General features: G+C 33.8%; 1 protein-coding gene across 4 annotated transcripts in view; it reads left to right on the forward strand.

Annotated features, from left to right (window-relative positions):
- The window catches only part of krz (beta-arrestin protein kurtz), a 375,435-nt gene that overhangs the window by 309,924 nt on the left and 44,036 nt on the right, over window positions 1–21,475 (forward strand). For all 4 annotated transcript variants that reach the window (XM_069833898.1, XM_069833928.1, XM_069833917.1 and 1 more), the window contains exons 7-10: window positions 1,679–1,857; window positions 11,273–11,408; window positions 12,633–12,717; window positions 17,142–17,214. In XM_069833898.1, coding sequence (XP_069689999.1) covers window positions 1,679–1,857; window positions 11,273–11,408; window positions 12,633–12,717; window positions 17,142–17,214 — 473 coding nt within the window. The remainder of the gene's footprint in view (window positions 1–1,678; window positions 1,858–11,272; window positions 11,409–12,632; window positions 12,718–17,141; window positions 17,215–21,475) is intronic.

The raw sequence follows: 21,475 nt of genomic DNA on the forward strand, positions 1-21,475 counted from the left end.
GTAGATTTATAATCTGAAGTATATTGCCAAAAAACTGTTCAGGCAGCTCAATAAACAATATCTATCTTAATCTGACTGTAAGAATAAATTATTTTTGTACTGTATTGGTTTATTCACTTCTTGACGTAAGATTGACTTTCCTTGAAGTAAGTTGTACTGCTTGCAGACATACAGCAGTATTACTTTTTCACTCTCTCTCTTTCTGTTTTATTTAATATGAATATTTTAATACTTTTATGTACATATTTTATATGTTGTACAATATATGTATACAAATATTAAATATTGAAACAATAATAATTCACAGAGTGGTTTTATCCTACTTAACAATTTAACCTAGTGCTTTAATTTAGAACAATATTATCTAAAAAACATGTAAAACTGTCTTATACAAAATAAAATTTAATTCAATTTTGAAATTGAAATTAAACAATTCGACCCTCCCAAGTACTAACATTGTAACTCAATTTTTTATGGTTTTGAGTTATGCTAATTAATATGGTCTTAAATTGTTTCTTTTTCTTCCAGTACTATCATTGTAGCTCTAAACCTTCCCAATCGTATGTAAAATCTTATTGTTACTATCTGTATACACTGATTTACACGGACATTTTAAAACTTAATTTGCTTCTCCTGAAAAATGGAAGAAAGTGAGTTACAATGTTAATACTTGTGAGGGTCGAATTCGGTAAGGGACAAACTAGAAATTAGCAACAAAACTAAAGGATGCAAAAATCTGTCTACAGCTCTACAACGAAATAGAATATTTCTTCCAATGATTTAGATTCTGGAAAAGTCCCCATAACACTTATAGCGTTCCCTCGTTGAATGGCAATACTAATTCTTTGGCGGAGGAAAGCCGTGAAGCGAGAGTCACCGTTAAGTGCTGATAAATACTTGCCGATATCAGAGCTTAACAACTTCGCCTCGGAACACCATGGGCCCATAGATTCTACGGCGAAAACGACAAAATTATATCGATTCAGAAGATCGAGATACTTATTGCATTTAATTGTAACAGCAGATGCAGCGGCTGATCCAGCGAGTTTGGAAGTTTTGGGCAAATAAGAAGAAGCGAAAGTGTTACAACAAGTGGCATCCCTTAAAAGTGATTTGCCTTTGGACCATGGTGTTAAAGTTAAGCCATCTGGACGTTTACCATCGGAACGATTTATGCCATTGGGTTCTAGGATGGTAGGGAAACCAGCGGAAATTAGGGCCCTTTTAATGATGTCGTTAATCATGACGTGTCTGCTTGTGCCATCTCATTATAAAACTTGTTGCTAAGTTCATATGATTTCTGAGAAAATGTTTACCATTAATCTTCTGTACCAAGTTGCAGATTCTCATTTTCGTAAGGGCAAGAAAGTAGGAAAAATGTTTTTCTTTGTAATGGACATTTTTAAATGTTAACAGAATTTTAAAATATCGATTTAAAGTTAATTTTATCTATAAAATAATTTTTTTCATAAGTAGGCCTATAGTAAATAATTCTGAGTGTGTTATCTCGTTGTAAAACCTGCTATGTTCGTATGACTTTTGAGAAGATGTTATCAGTAATCTTGTCTGCCAAGTTGCAATTTTTCATACGTCTACAAGGAATGTAATGCCAGGTAGCAGTAATATTTATTTCAACATGTGCCTTTCCTATATTAATGTGATGTACTATCTTATGCAGGAACGGTTAATCAAGAAATTGGGCCCAAATGCCTATCCATTCTACTTCGAACTACCTCCCCATTGTCCAGCATCAGTAACATTGCAGCCTGCCCCCGGCGACACTGGTAAACCGTGTGGTGTGGACTATGAATTGAAGGCTTTTGTTGGCGAGACACAGGATGATAAACCTCACAAAAGGTATGAGGGAAGGTGTTTTTACAGCTGGATCATAAAATTTATTGTTCATTTAACTGTTCATTATAACTGTGTTTTCATTTAATTACCAATATTAGATAAATTTTTAATTAAATGTAAACAGATCACATAGGCTTACTGCATAACAGCTTCGTGTTACATAGTTTTAACAAGGCCATTGTTATTTTGTTAGAATGTTCATCACAGTGACTTGGGAATTTTATTTTAAATTCAAATATACTGTATTTTAAGTAGTATAAAGAAATTTGTATGTGCATGCTTTAGAGGAAGAAATGTCAGGATACAATTCATTGAACATTGTATGGTTTACTTACATACATGTCAAGAAAATTACAATTTTAAGATAAGGTACGAGAGGGATCCAGGAAATAACGACCGTTTTGTTGTAATAATTAAAAAAAATATATATTTATTTGAAAAAACAAAGTCTATTACATAACTGAAGCTTCCTTTACTTCTCTACATAATCACCACCTACATTTAAACATTTGTCGTATCTGTTCACTAGCTTTAGAATTCCCGTGTTATACTCCTCTGCCGCCAGTTCATTAAGCTAGGTGTTCACTGTCTTCTTGAACTCTTCATCGCTTCCAAAACGCGTACCACCCAGAAAGTCTTTCAGCTTAGTGAAAAGGTGAAAATCGCTAGGAGCAAGGTCTGGACTATAGGGTGGATGATCAAAGATTTCCCAACCGAATTGATCCAGCAATTCTCGAGTTGAAGCAGCAGTTTGCGGGCGGGCACAGATTTTGTGGTAGCCAAGGTGTTGCGACACAATTTCACCAAGCAAAGAACGAGAAATGTCAGGAAAGGCAATATGCAATTCGTCGAGTGATGTGCGCCTGTCTTGCAAGATTCTGTCGTTCACTTTTGTTTTCAGGTCTTCTGTGATGAGTGATGGGCGTCCGGGTCGAGTTTCATCTTGGACATTTGTTCGCCCATTGTTGAACATTTCGCACCATTTTCTCACATTTCTTTCATTCATTACAGTATCACCATACACTTCTTTCAATTGCCGGTAAATTTCTGCAGGTTTCAAATGTCGGGCATTCAAAAATCGAATCACACTCCTCACCTCACAGTCGGCGGTATTATCAATCACGTCGTTCATTTTGAAGTAACACAAAATGCACAATGGCGACTTGTTGCAACCAGTACTCACAACATTATGAGAACACATGTTAAGGAAGCCAGTTGACCTTCAAACAAGGAAGGGGAGTCAGCTGCACGGCGGGTATGCGCGAACGGTCGTTATTTCCTGGATCCCCCTCGTACATATATTTTACCTTTTGAGAAAACAGGTCAATTTGTTCAGAGTTTTTTTTTAATTGGGTTATTTTACGACGCTGTATCAATCATCTAGGTTATTTAGTGTCTGAATGAAATGAAGGTGATAATGCCGGTGAAATGAGTCCGGGGTCCAACACCGAAAGTTACCCAGCATTGGCTCGTATCGGGTTGAGGGAAAACCCCGAAAAAACCTCAACCAGGTAACTTGCCCCAACCCGGGATTCGAACCCGGGCCACCTGGTTTCGCAGCCAGACACGCTGACCGTTACTCCACAGGTGTGGACTTCAGAGTTATTGAGAAGCACCCAATCAGTGTATTAGAGCATGGTTCCCAAACTTTTTGAGGACACGACCCACTTTTGGGTGAGACTTCTGTTTGTGATCCCCCTGCTACCATACTGGTCTTCAATTCCGTTCGAAAAATACAAATCTCTGTAAAGCCGCAAACAACTAGAATTATACTCAAAACCAGTGGGTACCACCACACAAAGTATGATTTTTAAAGAACAACGTTTTGAGTATTTTGCGAAAGAAACTCAAAACAAATTACGACAGTCACAGATGGATAGGTACTAAAACTGATTTTAGAGGATTGTGTTCAAATGTCCGAAATTTAAAAAATATATATATTTATAGTAGGATAAATCATTCAAATATGTAGGCCTACCTATTAATGGAATGTTGAAATATACCTTTTTACACAGAGTATAGGCCATTTTTGTATCAAACGAACACCTCGAGCATTGAAAAGAAGCTCTTGAATTTTTGACATTAATTTGCAACCTTGTATTTATACAAAATAATCTCTCGTCTATGATTAGCGATTACCACCAAAACAAAAGCAAGAAATCTTCCTCAATCACTTGTTGACGTCATCCCCGTCTTCTGCTCTTGCTGTGCTTAGTGTTTTCGTTCTGGTCTCCCTGAACCAGAAAATGATATCACTGTGTGTGTCGAATACCCATTTAGTCCAGATTTGAGAAGCTACTTTCTGAAGAACAGGCACAATATTATCACATTAGGGACAGAAACGTACCACCATTTCACCAAGTATGATTTTTTTTGTCGCATATTTAACGACGCATCAACTATTTGGTTATTTACATCAAGGAATTTTGGTGTTAACAAGATGATATTTGATAAGATGTTGCCGAGGATCCTCCATGATTACATGATATTCGCCTTGCAGTTGGGAAAATCTCTATCATATAATCAGCCCAAGTGGGAATTCAACCCACTCTGGATCATCAGGCAAACGTGCTACCACCTGAACTACTTCTTTGGCCTTTGCCATGAACTACATTGTGGATAATTTCTAAGAATTATCTGAAATATACCTGTGCCACTATTCTCCACCTTTCTTTAGATAAGAATGACTCCGTTTATTGTGTTCTTTTTTATAGATCCCTAATGGTTAAGGCTGGTTCACAATAAACCGGAAACGAGAATCAGAACGAAAATGGTAAAATTGTTAAAATGTATACATTTAAACGTGAGCATTCACAATTAACGAAAAGCTTGCCAGAGCCTGAGATCGGGAACGGAGAGTTGGCCAAGTTTCAACTTTGGCGTTCACATTTCCGATTACAGCCCACTAGATTCATTCTATTGCCATCTAAAAGCTATTTTGTCGTCGTATATTTTGTCGTCGTATATTTTGTAGCAAGAAGACCATGACATAACCTATGCATTATTTTGTTCTGTGCTGTGCATCATGGAGCAAGTTCTATTTGATGAGATTCTAATATTGAAATCCTCACATTTACGATAAGCAGCGTGCCTCGTATAAAGATGAGAAAATGAAGGAGAATACGTGGCTTTCAATAGCTGCATCTTTGAACACCGATCGGAAGCGAATCATATTTTATTACTGTATTGGTTGTATGACACACTACATATTCATGCTTTAATTCAATAACTACTGTTGTGTTCATTTTTGTTCTATTACAAATGTTTCTTCTCTAATTATTTTACTTATGGTAGACTTAAAATAGGTTTTGATAATAAAGATGCATGGGCATATTTATAGTACCGTACCTAATGAGATGTTTCAGTTGAAATTTCGAAGCTGGTTAACCTGTGTTTATGTTGGCTGTCTTGTACTCATGAGAGAACGCCATTGGTCAATTATACACAAATAACATCAGAATGCGTAATATCGACTTTACATATCGTTATTGACATACATATCGATATGCTTAGTCGTCTATGTTCTCCGTTTATTGTGAATGAAAAATTTTCATATTCATGTCCTCTGCTTCTCGTTTTCATTCTGCTTCTCGTTCCTGGTTTATTGTGAACCAGCCTTTACTTTGCGCAATGTTTGAATCTGGAAATACCTATTTGTTTCATCATATCAGTTAAACGGTAAACTACAAGAAAAAAATTATATAAACAGTTTAATTTCAGAAATAGCAACATTGTTTTTGATTATTTACACATTTGAAATAAATTCGGAAGTGGAAGGTTGTCGCACAATCATTGATTTGATCAACTTTTGTTGTTTTTTTTTCTCTCTCTCTTTATGTGATGATAATTCAGTTCTGAATTTCACCGACCATACTGGGTGTTCAGTTCAAAGTGTGTCATGGCTCGCTGTATGCCGTCATGTGGATAGCCGATGAGCCTAGAGAATTCAATCTTCCTACACTTCCACAGAGGTGTATAACCTATGAGGCAGAGAAGTTGCCTAGCAAGTATGGCGTTCATTCTGAAGAGTACGTACAGATACGTACGGTAATGCCGGTAGTGGCAGGAATGTGAACTGTTTGGAAATACGTACTGTCGGGATATGGGGAGAGGGTTAAGACGATTACTTACGTATTTGTTGACATTAACTTCGACGGTCAACATGGACACGGAGCATTTGATTTGTGTTATGGAATGTTACCGTACACAACCGATGATAATAAATACCCTGCGTACGACTTGCCGGTGCAAAACACAGTCCGAAAGAGGTTATGGTAGCACACAGACCGTACAGACCGCCATCTGTTGCTATCACGTTCAAGTTATACCGTACACGTTCTCAAGTTCAGATTGAAGAACGCCTTAAATAATAGGCAACTTCTCTAACATATAAGCTGAAACTCGCTTCAAATCGGTGACCCAGCAACAGTGACGTCATGGCACACTTTCCCCAATAGTTATAATGTAGATTGGGCGAGAGCTGTAGGAGAGGCCAGGGTCCTTCATGGACTGTAGTGCCAAGAGAATGAACGAATGAATGAATGAATGAATAGTTATCATCAGGGAACGGATTTATATGGACTAAAAATATATGAAATATGTAAATATATATGTAGTTATTTTTACCAAAATATGGAATTAAATATGGATTTTTACCAAAATATGGAATTAAATATGGACTTAAAATTATAAAAAAATGACTGTGTACGTTAAATATTGGTACATTTTAATCAAACTAAACAAAAAATATAATGGACGTACCTTATCTTCCAATGTAGTTTCAACAAAACACAATTTTTATTGTCTGTTACCATAACAATAGGTTACAAACATTTCTTTCAAGTGCTGAAAAGTGAATCTTCTTCTATTGTCTCTGAGGATAGATTTATACTGACTAAAAGAGCGTTCGACGTCACAAGAAGTAACTGGTACATAATTCAATTTCACAATGTCTGCTGGGGATAAGTCCAAGTTAATCTTCACTGTTGATTCACCACTCATCACAGCAACAACCTTTTGTAGTTCTTCATATCCAGGGTTTTTTGAAAGTACAGTGTCCACCTTAGCTCTTACTGCATCTGCAACTTTACCTCTACCACGATTCAGTTGTTCCACAGTACTATTTATAATTTCAAAACTTTCAGATAGTGAAAGGTGCCTATTTTGGAGACTTTTGAGCGTTTTTATGATGCATGAAAATGTATGCTGAATGTGAGCTAAGTCATTCTTCACACTTATGTCACAGGTAACTGTTTTCGCAGTATCAATTGAGACTGCATCTTCAGAGTCCAATGCAAGGAGAACATTGTTAATAGAGTCTATATGTTCGGCATAATATTCAACTGCTTCTAGCCATGTACCCCATCTAGTTAAAATTGGCTTTGGTGGCAATGGAATTTCAGGGTACATTTCTTTCAACACGTTGACTCTACTGGGAGCTTTGAGAAATACTTTTTTCACTGATGAAATCAACAAATCTACTTTAGGGAAATTGTCTCTGACCACTTCTGCCACACGATGAAATGCATGCGCCACACAAGTAAAATGAGTCAATTTAGGATATACAACAGATAATGCTTGTCCAGCTTTGACCATATAAGGGGCAGCATCGCTAATAAAGAATAACACATTATCGTACATAATACCCTTTGGCCACAGGATACCCATAGCTTCGTTGAACAGTTTAACTATAGTTTTGTTATTGCACTTTTCTAGAACATCACAATGTAAAAGAATTCGTTCAGAATATTGTTCACTTAACAAACCGATAACTACATTACCAACAAGTCTACCTTCTTTGTCGGGAGTCTCATCAATGGAAACCCAAATTGAACTATCTTTAATTTCATCTCTTATCTTCTGTATTGTCTCATCGTAGATGGATGGAGCATACGTCTTCCTAAGTGTTGACTCATCCGGGATTGTATGTTGAGTATATTTTTCAAGGAATTCCCTGAAGACCTTATTCTTTAGTTTGTAGAGAGGAATATCAGCAGAGATGAGAGAACGGCACAGGTCGATGTTAAACTCAGATCTTACATTCGATGTTGTTGGTTGTGTTAAAAACAATTGTCTCTGCTTGGAATTTAGTTGTTTGTTGGCCTGATGTTTACTAGTTGTAATGTGTTGTTGCACCAGGAACTTTTGTGTAGATGATACTGCACACTGACACAAATTACAAAATAATATTTAATTGTCAGTTGATAAACCATCTTCTTTAAATTCTGAAATGTAACTTGTTAGTTTTGATTTTAAATTGACTGAATGACGTACTTTTGGCATATTTACCGTCTTTATAGTATGATTTACAAAACTGAACCTATGTGTACTCTGACTGGCATTTAACTGTTGAGCTGCACAACTGAAGTCTGTTAAAAATTTTAAATTAAATTAATACAGTTTTGTAACTTACTTTCCCATTGTTGATAGGACTGCTAATTTTCAAATAACTCTGATGTTAAAGGGATTACTGAACATGTGTTTAAATCTCTATTGTTGAAATGTATTTTTAAAAGTTAATGGAATTTTGTTTTGTTTTATTGTTAAACCTAATATAATATGGACTGTTTTATATGAAATATGGAAAATATATGGAAATTAACGAAAATATGTACTAAACTCTAAAATATGGAAAAATATGGAAAATAAAAGTAGGATTTTTCAACCCTACACATTGTGAAACATAAAGATAATGCAAAATATAAATTATATTAGCTTTATAAGTAAATATGTATTTACATATAAATCCTTTCCCTGGTTATCATGTACTTGCGCCGAACTTACCCTGTAATAAATTATGGATCACTGCCACTCCCGAATATTTCACCAATTCACTCTAAATGTTTATGAATAGGCCATCCTGATTTTTTAAACTTTAACTCTCTTTAAACACTTTATTTCTGAAGTACTTAGTCTCACAGAGGGATCAACTTCCTCTTCACTGTCACTTTTCATTTTAAAATTTACACATGTCATTATAAAATAAGCATTTCATTACGAAACTTCACTATACATAAGCTAACCCACGCATACTTGACACGTGCAGTTCATTGCACATTGAAATGTTTACAAACAATTATGTCTTCAAAATTATTCATTTTACTAGTAGGTTCACAAAACATTCACTTAGTAGCGTTTTCTGGTACTAACAGACATGCAGAAAAATTAACAACTGATTAGTGTGTAAAAACTTCTAGACTTTAAATGGCCATGGTTGTAACTGTAACTGTAATGTATATAAATATGACCCATTCTATTTGCATTCAAGGGCTTCTTTAGTGTGTGATAGAAAGGAGCGTGGGAGTAGTGGAACAACTGTTTCTGATTGGTGAATGTTCTGTAGACACAAATTTACTGCAAGAAAATATCTTAATCACTATAATAGAAGTTCATGGTCAGATGGTGATGTTTTCATTGCTGAGTCGAATGACGAACATTTTCTACGCCATCCTCTTCTGTATGTAATCTTATCATAGCTGCCAATTTACCAAATTTATTGTCAAATCTGGGGACTTTTGCTACGTCTAGTGACAAAAGGAATGCTGGTTTAGTGGCATGTCTCTTTTCTAGAGTTTTAGTATATCTTGTGGCGACAAACTGTATCACCGATTGGCAGTTAGAATCACTGAACATTATTTATTTACAAACTACCCTTCATTGAAGGTAGCCCTTACGGACTCAGTATATCCCGAAATATATATATAAACTTAAGTAATGAAATTTAAAAAAATAAAGGAAAGAAAATAAGAAAAAGACAAGAAGAATTACAATTGCTATTAATGTGGCAACATGTGATTAATCAGGATTTGATAGAATTTTTTAACACTGTTATCACAACGTCATCCCTCGAGCACCTATGAGCAAGCTGAATACCTCAACGTGAATTAAGGAATATTTCAGCTTGAAATAGTTGACTGTAGGCTCATAGATCGACTTCTTCTCTTGGTGGACCTTGGCTGACAGATGACATCCTACTTCAAAACGTATCATGAGTTCCACAATGATGCCCTGTTTAGTGTTAGCATTGTACACTAAAATATCCACTCATCTCATTGACCCATTTTCAGCCAGACAGGAGATTTCTTCTTCTACTATCCAGCCCATATTTCTTCTATGTTCTATCTTCGTAGTGTATCCAGCTATTTGCTGACAACACGTGTTCCACTATGCTTCACTATGAATTTTGTCTTCTTACAAATGATGAGTAGAAAGCACCATGCTTGTTGTATATTTCAGCAGCCACTTCCCCCCACCCATCTCATCTCATTGACCCATTTTCAGCCAGACAGGAGATTTCTTCTTCTACTATCCAGCCCATATTTCTTCTATGTTCTATCTTCGTAGTGTATCCAGCTATTTGCTGACAACACGTGTTCCACTATGCTTCACTATGAATTTTGTCTTCTTACAAATGATGAGTAGAAAGCACCATGCTTGTTGTATATTTCAGCAGCCACTTCCCCCCACCCATCTCATCTCATTGACCCATTTTCAGCCAGACAGGAGATTTCTTCTTCTACTATCCAGCCCATATTTCTTCTATGTTCTATCTTCGTAGTATATCCAGCTATTTGCTGACAACACGTGTTCCACTATGTTTCACTATGAATTTCCTCTTCTTACAAATGATGAGTAGAAAGCACTATGCTTGTTGTATATTTCAGCAGCCACTTCCCCCCTCCCCCCTTATTTCTTAATGTGACAGCAATTTTGGATCTTATAAGATGATGTCTACAGTTCCTCAAGAGCAGTCCCTGTTCACAGAATCCCAAGATGTATGCTAAAGTTTCGATCTCTGGGCAGCCATGCCTGCACCGGGTACCATCAAGAGATCTGCTGGAAATGGAATGGAGAGCTGCTAAATTTGCTACCATTTTCAGGCTAGATATCCATTCGCTAGTCGAAAGTCTTTTCTTGTTAGCAATCCAACTGTTGGTGGCTGTTACTTCGCTGTACATCCCAACACTATGCATTTTTATTCAAATTTAAATATCTTATTTAAATAAATAACAAAATACTCAATGTTTTATTTAATTCCATGTTCTTTGTACATTTGTGTAACAGTCGAAAGTAATATAGTGTAATGTGTTTGTTTACATTCGATTCTCTATAGGTCTGAGCCTTTTTTCTTTTGGTAAACTGTGTACACTGTCAGATTCAGTTGGAGTTATTGGTTCTATTTCAAACATTGCAATGGGCAAGTCAAGAGGGGGGAGAGAGATCCGGAATTGTTTCCTTTGGGCCTAAGGTGTTGGGTGAGGGTGGTGAATAATTAATTGAATTATGAACTGATTTTAGTAACAGGTAATCATATCATTAGCACTGTTTTATTGTTTCTCCGTCTTATCTAAAAAAAGGAGCACAGTTTACCTCCACTATTTGAGAGAACGCTTTACTACAAAGTTTTATTCTGTACCAGAAACTCGGTACGCCTAGCCATCAGGAAGATCATGTACGCGCCGAGTAAACAAGGGGAGCAGCCATCCGTGGAGGTTAGCAAAGAGTTCATGATGAGCCCCAATAAACTGCATCTTGAAGCGTCTCTTGATAAGGAGGTAAGATCTTATTTCAGAATTATTTTTGTGTTAATAACAGTATAGGCTAATTTCATTGCATTAGATAAATAGTGTGATAGGATAAAAAACAACAAATTAGTTTCAAATTTTTACTAATGAAAGCTTGATTCATGATAATGTATATAAAGTTGTAAGGTTCTTTGAAGTTAAATGCTCAAAGATGTAATATTAAATTAAGTTCTTTCATCATCATCATCATCATCATCATCATCATCATAAGACAAAATAATTATAACAGATTACTTAGAATAAGGCAGAATTGTGACGGAAGTGTATTATTCTTCATTATTAACTAAACTTCAAGAAAAAATTATGGAGAAACTTTAGTGGTGAATTTTCCAAAGGTGTGATGTTCTTGTGAGACAATGCACCCTCGCATAAGTGCTTGATTGTGTTGCATTGCAGAAAATTGATAAAGTTAGCTTTGAATTGATGACCATTCCCATGTTCGCTAGATTTAGCCCTCTTAAACTGTCGCCTATTTTCGGGTGGAGGAAGAAGACATTGGTATGAAAGAAATTTTCATCAAATAGAGCAGTAATAAGTACTGTGGAAGAGTTGCTTGCGAGAAAAACAATTTTTTTTTAAGCCTTAGAATTGCTTTATGACGGTTGTGCTAAGTGTATTGAGTTAAAGATTTAATGTTTAATAAAATTAAAGTTGTTTTGATATACAGTAATTTTTTCTATGTTAGGCAAAAAACTTACTAATACTGCCCACATATGTTTTTAAGGAAGAAGGAAATAAATATTGCTGGTAACAGAATGACAATACTGTTTAACCTCTTCCCTTACTATATATTTTACCAGTTTTGTGAAAAAAAGTGTCATAATTTTTTATTTTCGTAAAGAGGTCATTTAATAATGCAGAATCACTGTACATCACTAATTTTCTTACATACTTAAAAAATCACTATGAAGTATACAATGGGACTCAAACGAGTTAACTCGGGTTAATAAATTTTGACACATGTTAGCAACCCGAGTTAACTCGGGATAATAAGGGAAGTGGTTAATTCCTAAATCACAATATTAATATTAACTCAATTTCACATTCTTCCAAAAATTACTGTATCAAAATTTTGCGCATTTACTTATCAAAATATCAATATGCATTATTTAATGACTGTATTCTATTTTGTGTTCATATTTACCTTCAGATAAATGATCTGTTTTACTGATGTCAACATTTTTTATTTAACAGCTCTATCATCATGGTGAGAACATTGCTGTAAATGTCCACATAGCAAATAATTCTAATAGGACTGTTAAGAAAATAAAAGTTTCAGGTAAGATGCATTACATTAGTTGTAAACAAGATGTAACTGTTCATATGTAATCTGCTTAATGATTCTATATTGTAGAAGTTTTTATAAAGCGAACATATTAAAACTATATAGATTACTCTATACATATGTTATTATAATATCTTTAATAAAATGAATTATAGTCTCTAACAAAACTTTAGATCTATATATGGGTCATTCTCCAGAAATGGTGCATTTTGAAAGTAATCTTCTCCAAAATTTACAATTAGGATAAAATTTATTTTTGTATGATGTTGTTGTTGTTGTTATCTAATGCCGGGCTTTGGCAACGAAGCCATTAGCGTTCTTGCTCTCCAATATTTCTCTGTGGTGGATCCATCAGGTAGAACTTCACAGGTTATGAGATGATCTTCAGTCATTTCTTCTTCTTTGTTGCATAGAGGGCAATTTGGATTTGTGTAAATTCCTATTTTATTCAAGTGTTTGGGCAAATAATCGTGTTCTGTAAGCAGTTTGAATTTTGCTACTGCAGATTTACGTGGGATTTCTGGAATAATTTGTGGTTTTTTATATTAAAATGCTCCATTTTTTATCGTTGGCTTTGGTACATAGTGCTTGGTTTTGCTTGATTTTATATTTATTTTTAATTAGTCTTTTGATGGATGTAAAAGGTAGGCTTGTATTTGTATTCTGAATTAAATTGGATCCTTTTTTGGCAAGAAAGTCAGCAGTTTCATTTCCAGCAATTCCGCAATGTGCAGGTATCCATTGCAATTGAATTCTTTTCTGTAGTTTTTGAAGTTGTTGGATCATTTTGTGACATTCTTTAATTTGGATTGACATCATTTTATATGAATTTATTGCATATAATGCTGCTTTAGAATCAGAGAGAATGACAGCATTTTGAAATTTATTTATTCTGTATAGTAGGTGTTGGAGTGAGATATGAATAGCCATTATTTCCGCATCAAAATTTGTTGTATGATGTCCTGCTGGTTGATAAAATGAGAATAACGCACACGTAATTCCTGATCCTGAGTTGTTATCGATAGTAGACCCATCTGTGTAGATATGTAACCATTCTTCTGGTGGGTATCTATTGTTCACAGCTTCTAATGCCAGCGCTTTTAGTACAGGTTTGGAAGTTTCAGATTTTGTAACTGGTTCTTCTAAATCTAGTTGTATGTTATTTCCTTAATCTTTACTAACTTTATTAAACTACATTATTCGTCTAGATTAAATTTTGGTATTTTAGCTTTAAATCCACTTTAAATATTTTGCATGTCTATGTATGTGACAGTAGCCTTTCTTGTGCTCAACTTTTCACATTCTCTTCTTTTATCAGTCTTTTCCATTTCCTAATATTTTACAACTGTCTGTTTAAAACACAGCTCAAGTTTTGTCCTAAGTTATAACTTATTTTATTAAAAACCCTGAACTAACGAAATTCATCCCTGACAAATTTAAAAAAAGAATTAAGATATGTTTTCATTATGTACCTATTAATATTTGTAAATGTTATGTTTTTTAGCCGTAGTTATAATATTACCAATATTAAATAATTAATTATAATAATAGCAATACTAAATAATTAGTTTTAATAATAGTAATGCTGAACAGCTCTCAGAGGCAAGTTTGCTCAATTGGGTGGCGGTAAAATACATGTTTGTTTGTTTGTTTGTTTGTTTGTTTGTTTGTTTGTTTGTTTGTAAATCTACTTTTATAATATTCCATAATTTCAAATAAGTTCCAGAGTTATTAAAATTAATGTCCACGGACGTGAGGAATTTACTTAAAACATTACCTGAATCTAGCAATTTTGAGGTCATAATGTTTTTTTCTTTACAAGTAATGTCTAAACCCACTTCCCCTACTTATTAAATATATAAAATTAACTATTTGTTTAATATTTAGAAAACTCATGTCCACAGACAAGACAGTAAGATGTTAGCGAAATCAAAATCTACTACTTCAATAAAAATTATCCAACTTGTGAGCTTTCTCTTTAGCATTGCCTTTTTATGTTATTGCTGTGCTGCCATATAAGCTCATTATTACAAATTTAAATGTCTTAAGTTTAAAGTTTATTACTAATACTGATTATAACACAAAAAGTTACCTAGCGAAAACCCTTTTTTTTTTTTTTCACACATTCCATTCTTCTCCATATCCACATTATGACTACTGTATGTATTTTAATTACTTTACATTATGGTATTTTACTCCTTATTTTACTATTTTATACAATCCAGTACAGTATTTAATTTTTAAAAGTAATAAAGAAAGACAAAGTTGTACTGTAAGCCTATATAAAATTAAAATATTAAATTATTTTATTGTATTGTACAGAATACTTAATATTGTGAATGTATTTTTATTTCCTGTATTTTTTTATTTTTTCTTATAGCAATACTTGTTTATTGTAACATCATTTCTATAATTCCTTCAATTCTGAAAAAGCTCGTAAAAGATTCTCCCTTCTGAAAAGACTAGCAGGAAAGAAATGGGGATGCTCTAGGAATACTTTGAACACTACATACAAAATGTTTATACAGCCAGTGCTGACATACTGCGGAGAAATTTTGATTACTTCACCTTTCATAAACGACATAGAACATGTTCAAAACCAAGCTCTCAGACTCATTACTGGTGGAATCAAAACAACTCCAATAGATTCTATGAGATTCCTCACTAACATTAACAGCATCAAAATGACAATAGAAAAAAAAGCGCTGATTCAATATGAAAAACTTATCAGATTACCAGGAAACAATTGGCATTCATACAGTCCTCTCTGTAGATTGAAAACTCAAAAAAGTTTCATATCCATTGTTCAAGAAGTAAAACAGAAAATCAATATCACGAATTTAAAAGAAAACTTACAAATGAAACCAAACCCTTTAACTCTATTAAATATAGAATATAATCTAAATTTAACAGAAGAAATACTGAAATCACAAGTAAACATTGAAATACTGAAACAATTGTCTTTAGAGACAATTAATATTAGGTACCCTCCACAAAACTGGCTTCATTTATACACCGATGGATCCTTGATCTCCAGAGAACAAGGTGCCGGTGCAGGTGTTACGTGCTGTCCCTTCTCACTTTATAGATCTCTTGGATATGGAACAACAAGTTTTGGTGGTGAAATCATTGCAATAAGGGAAAGTCTCAGGAATCTTCTATGCCACATCAATAAATTTAGGAATGCAGTTATATTGTCAGACTCCAAAGCAGCTATTCTATCAATCGTCTCTAAACACACACCTTCATCTCAAAGAGCAGAAATAACTAAAATGCTCTCTCAATTAATATCACTCAATAAAAGAATTGTATTCCAATGGATACCATTCCATTGTGGAATCCTGGGAAATGAGATGCGGATGCTTTAGCAAAGAAGGGCAGCACTGCTACTTACAGACCTGTTACTAAATCTACGAATTACTCTGTGAAAAGATTTATTAAATCTACATACTTAGACTTCAACAAACAAAATTTGATACAATCTCAAGGGAAAAAATGGAACTCTCTGCATCAAAATCCAAAGTTAATTTCCGATTTACCACGAAAATCATCTGTAGCTGCATTTAGATTGGCAACAGGCCATGATTGTTTGGCCAAACACCTGCATAGAATTGGAATATATCAGTCCCCTAACTGTCTATTGTGCAACTCAAACCAAGAAATGGATTCGGAACATCTCAAAATCTGTGCTTCAGTGGCTGGTCATGATAATATCTTTGAAAAATATTGGAGTACAAGAGGTCAAATGACTTCATTGTCAAATGCCTGGCATTAGAAAACAACAACATAATTCCTTCAATGACACTGTAACAAAGTTTCAACTGCAAATAGTAGAGAAACAAAAAAACTAGAAAAAAATAATGTTTAAAATAAGTTTAGAAATACGTAGGACGCTTTAAAATTTGTTAAGAATTGTAGCTTCTGAATTTAATTATCTTTAAGATAGTGGAGATGCTTAAGAAAGATATGTAGGATCTGCAGCCTATTGTGAATAAATGATGTGATGGTTGCTAATACTTGTCTCAAAAATGATAAATACCATATATACACGAATACTCTGCGCATATTTTTTCCGGAATTTAACGAAGAAAAACTTGTGGTGCACGTATTATTTGAAATAAAGTTGGTACCACTTCGTCTCAAATACTTTTTTAATTTTCTCTCTCCTACAATTAGGGTGCGTGGACTATTTGTGTATATACGGTATTATGTGACTTCAGTACGTTAATAAGTTAGGCTGTGAAGTTCTTGGTTTAACATTTAGAATTAAAGAAATATAAATTTGTATTATAATTTTTTTAATTCGTCTGGGAAATGTCTTGTGGATATTACAGTTAGGTCTACTTCAAATGCTCTGCTAACAAAAATGATTAGAACACAAAATATTAGACCATTTATTACATTTAATTTTGTTTCAGTGCGGCAGTTTGCTGATATTTGTCTATTTTCCACGGCCCAGTACAAATGCACAGTGGCTGAAGCAGAGAGCGAGTGAGTAAAAATTAAACTTATAGGTTATATTATATTTCACAGCACATTCCAAGTTGGAAATGTAATTGCTGTATATTTATTTGTTATTGTTTTTTCTTCAAACTTTGTACCCTTCACCTTGATTTAATTGCACCACACTCATAAAAAAAACTTAAAATATCATAGTAGTGTGCTGAATATGAGTATATTAACCTATATAAACCTACTGAACAACATTTGACCAGGGAGCTAAAACTACGAGTTAGAGGGTAGGTTGCTGTATTGAATTTACATACCGGTAACATGATCCTCTGTTACATGCTTTTCTTCTGAAACAACAATATAGAAAAAAAATTAAATTACAGTTTATTTAACGAAGCTCACAACTGCCGAGATTATATCAGCGTCGCCAGTATGCCAGAATTTTGTCCTGCAGAAGTTCTTTTACATGCCAGTAAATCTACTGACATGAGCCTGTAGCGTTTAAGCACAGCACTCTACCGACTGCACCATCCAGGTCGACGACATTTTAGAAACATCCGATAAGATTGTAGCGTATGTGGAGACACAATTCTTCAGGTAGAGTTCCTTACTAAAAACCGAAACCTATGTTAGAATTTTTAGTTTAGTTTTGAACTTAAACTTTACTCCAAGGCAGAATTTCCCTCTCTTCACTCTCTGCCATCAATGATCTAGAGTTATCGCTACATGTTTGTTTATTAGGAATACGATAGATGGGTGTTTTCGTAAATAGCACCTGATTCTAGAATATTATTTCAGTTAATGATTTTTTCATTTCCCTTTCTCCTCTACCCCACCATTAGCTTTTCTTTCCTATTTTAATACTGTACTACAATAACGATTTTTATTTAGGTGTTTCCAATGAATAAATATTGACTTAGGAAGATACATTGTCAATAGAAAAGTGATATTTTAAAGCAATCGATAGCTGGTTGTAGATTTGAGAAATATAGGTTATAGAGTACATGGTCAACCAATTAAAAATACCTTTAAAAATGATATTGTCAACAGGTCTTGACTACCCATCAGTTGGAGTTTGTATGTCAAGAGCTGGAATAGCAGAATGGATAGTACACATGTGGGTCTGGTTTCGGATATACTTTCTTTCACTATATTCTTTTTTACTATTACTATCCAGTGAATAAATCATCTGGATCGCATGCATACAAATAGAATCCCAAAAGCCATGTTCAAACAGAAAGAGATCTCTAAGTCATCCAGTAAAACGAGTTGAAAATTGAACCATGAGATTGTAACAGGCCGTAGGGCCTAACACTTGGAGGGAAGAAGAAGAACACTATTACTGTTCAATAATTATTTACGTCACCATTATATTGGTACTTTTTTATTGAATTAATACCAAATTACAACACTCATAACATGGTGAATAAAAATGTGTTTCATCATCAATAAAGGAGTAAAAAAAAATTGAAAATATGAGTATTTTAACGAAAGCCATTTTGAAAAGTTTTTAAATCACTGAACATCTATGCTTATAACACAGTCTACTATTCAGACTTCTACTCTACATGTTAGTGTATGTAGGTTTCAATGCGGGTATCATGTTCTCCTTGTTAGATATAATAAAAAGTAACTATAAAATGAGATTTAGACCTTGTCTTTTCTTTCACTACCTAGAAAAATTTTTTCCAAAACCTGAATCTAACTTGTTTACTATTATTAATGTTGTATCTTAAGCATGATTATTTTTACAGGTCTGTATTTCAATTTACAATGTGTTGTGTTTGTTGTATAAAATATTTTCGTTTTATTTGACAGGAGAGTAAGTGGTGTTTGATAGAGAAACCTCAGCATAGAAGAAGTAATTTCTGTTTCAGTGTTTAGGTCTTCCATATGATGGTGATGGTGGCAGTGATAATTCTAGTTTAGTTTATGTTTTCTGAATTAACTATGACTATTTCGGATGTTACAATAAGTACTGTAACATCCGAAATAGTTTTTATGGGGGTTGGAAGAAAAAAAACGTATAAGTGAGAAAAACATATATCTGAAATGACATATAATTACATCTGAAATAGCATTAATAATTAATAATATGTGATTATTTCATATAAAAAAGTCAATTACAAACACACTTCCTCTGTCTTCCACTCATTGGAATTGAAAAACAAATCAGCAACCTTCTCGTCATATCAGATTGAGTCTACTGTCAAAATATTTCGAGGGGTGTCAGGATAGTTGTATTCAGTGTGGTCACACCTTTGAACCTGGATTCTCATTGTTTAAAATGTTCCGTTCCATTCCTCTGCACATACTTCTCTGTTATTCACTAGTAGTGGTTCTTACTATAATTTGTAGGTAGTTGCATTTAACTTATAGACTATCTATATATGTTACATTCTGGAAATGGCCTTCGAACCATGCAAGATAGATTCAACCTCGACCCAAATGAATAATTAACGAAATATGAGGAAAAGGATTCATTTTTTACAATAAAATTATGAATAAAACATTGCTGTGTGCAGGATCAGCTATTATTAAAGTTATGTATAAACAATGTTAAAAATGTCAAATAATACTTTACATAAATTAAACATCTTCTTTGGAACACTTAATCCTACTTGTAGAAGAAATCTATTTTACATTCCTTTTTATGAGCGAGCTTATCAATAACTTTCCAGTTGAAATTGAAAATGTTAATGATAAAAGTCTTTTCCATTTATATTTACACAGTTCTAGCAATTTCTGTAACCTGACATCCAGTACCGGTACAGACCATCTGAGCCTTGAATGACAATATGAAAGTGAACGGACAATCGGTATTTTCCTCTCCAACATGTGAGCTTTGTCTTTATAGCACTGCCTTTTTATATTATTGCTGTGCTGCCATATAAGCTCAATATTAAAAATTTAAATGTTGTAAATTTAAAGTTTATTACTAATACTGATGCTGATTATAACACAAAAGGTTAGGTAGTGAAAAACCTTTTGGATTTTGACCATACGTGTGAGGACAAGCAAGGAAAATGTTGACCATTGTTTGAATTTATTTTTAGAACATAAATCAGAATTCCATAGCATATTCCAATCTTCAATTATAACCCAAACAAAATTTATTTTCTCAACTGCCTTGCATCTGAGTCAGATACAGGATGCAGTGTATTACTAAGATGTGGCCATGATTGTGAACTCGAACTCATAAGTAACTTGATTTTAACAGATTGGTTGTTGTATTAAAAAGTGAGGAGTTGTGTGATTTTTGTGTTGTGTACAAGTTACAGTATATATTTTATTTTGTCGATAAATTTGGAAGTAAAGAACAAATAATATCACATAATACAGAAACTTGAGATAATATACATTTTGGTGAAATTATTTTATTCTTTCATAGTATTTTAGTAAAATGTATATAATTTATTCAAATATAAAACTTTAAACTTTAAAAATGTTAAAATTATTAAAAATGTAGTATACCTTGTGTGACAGGCAGCACCATTTTTAACAATTTGAACACTTTTAGGTTTTTAAGAAAGTTTTTTTATTTTATAACAAATGTTAAAGTGAACATCAAAGACAAATGAAGCATTCCAATTGTTTATATTATACATGGGTCATTCAATAATTAGTGGCAACAATGTTTGTATGTGACGCTGTCAGCGGTAAATGATGCAAGCTGATAACAATGAGAAAGAAGAGCATCTGATGTGTGTTATCTGTGAGTTTGAATTCAATAATCTCATTTATAAGATATTTGTAGTGAGTTTAATTTGTAGACTGTTATCTGTAGTGTTCTAAAATGTTTAGCAAATACGAACAAAGATGCTTCATTAAAATTCAGATTGCAGGAGGCAGAAATGCTCGACAATGCCATACAGCATTACTGGAAGCTTGTGGTAGAGAGACTTCACCATTTTGTACCGTGACGAGGAGGACAATGCATTTTGCAACGGAAAGGAAGATGTTGATTAAAAAACCTGGAACTGGCAGACCACAATTGGCAAGTAATAATATGCATGTGAACACTGTAAGAGCACTGCTGGAAGAACACGATTGTTAGACTTGTATTGAACTAGCAAGGGAAGTTGGAATTGCTCCTGGTATGATTCTTCATATACTTAAGAAGATAAAGATGAGAAAAATCTGCACTCGTTGGGTTCCACACAATCTTAAAGAGGAAAACATGTGACAGAGAATGGAAACAGCGAGATTGCATTTAGAAGGCTATGGACGTGAAGGCGAGTGTTTCCTTCGACGTATCATAACTTTAGATTAAACCTGAGTTCGATGCTACAACAAAAAT

This window comes from Periplaneta americana, chromosome 1, assembly GCF_040183065.1.
Source record: "Periplaneta americana isolate PAMFEO1 chromosome 1, P.americana_PAMFEO1_priV1, whole genome shotgun sequence".
In the NCBI taxonomy this organism is placed as follows: Eukaryota; Metazoa; Arthropoda; class Insecta; order Blattodea; family Blattidae; genus Periplaneta; species Periplaneta americana.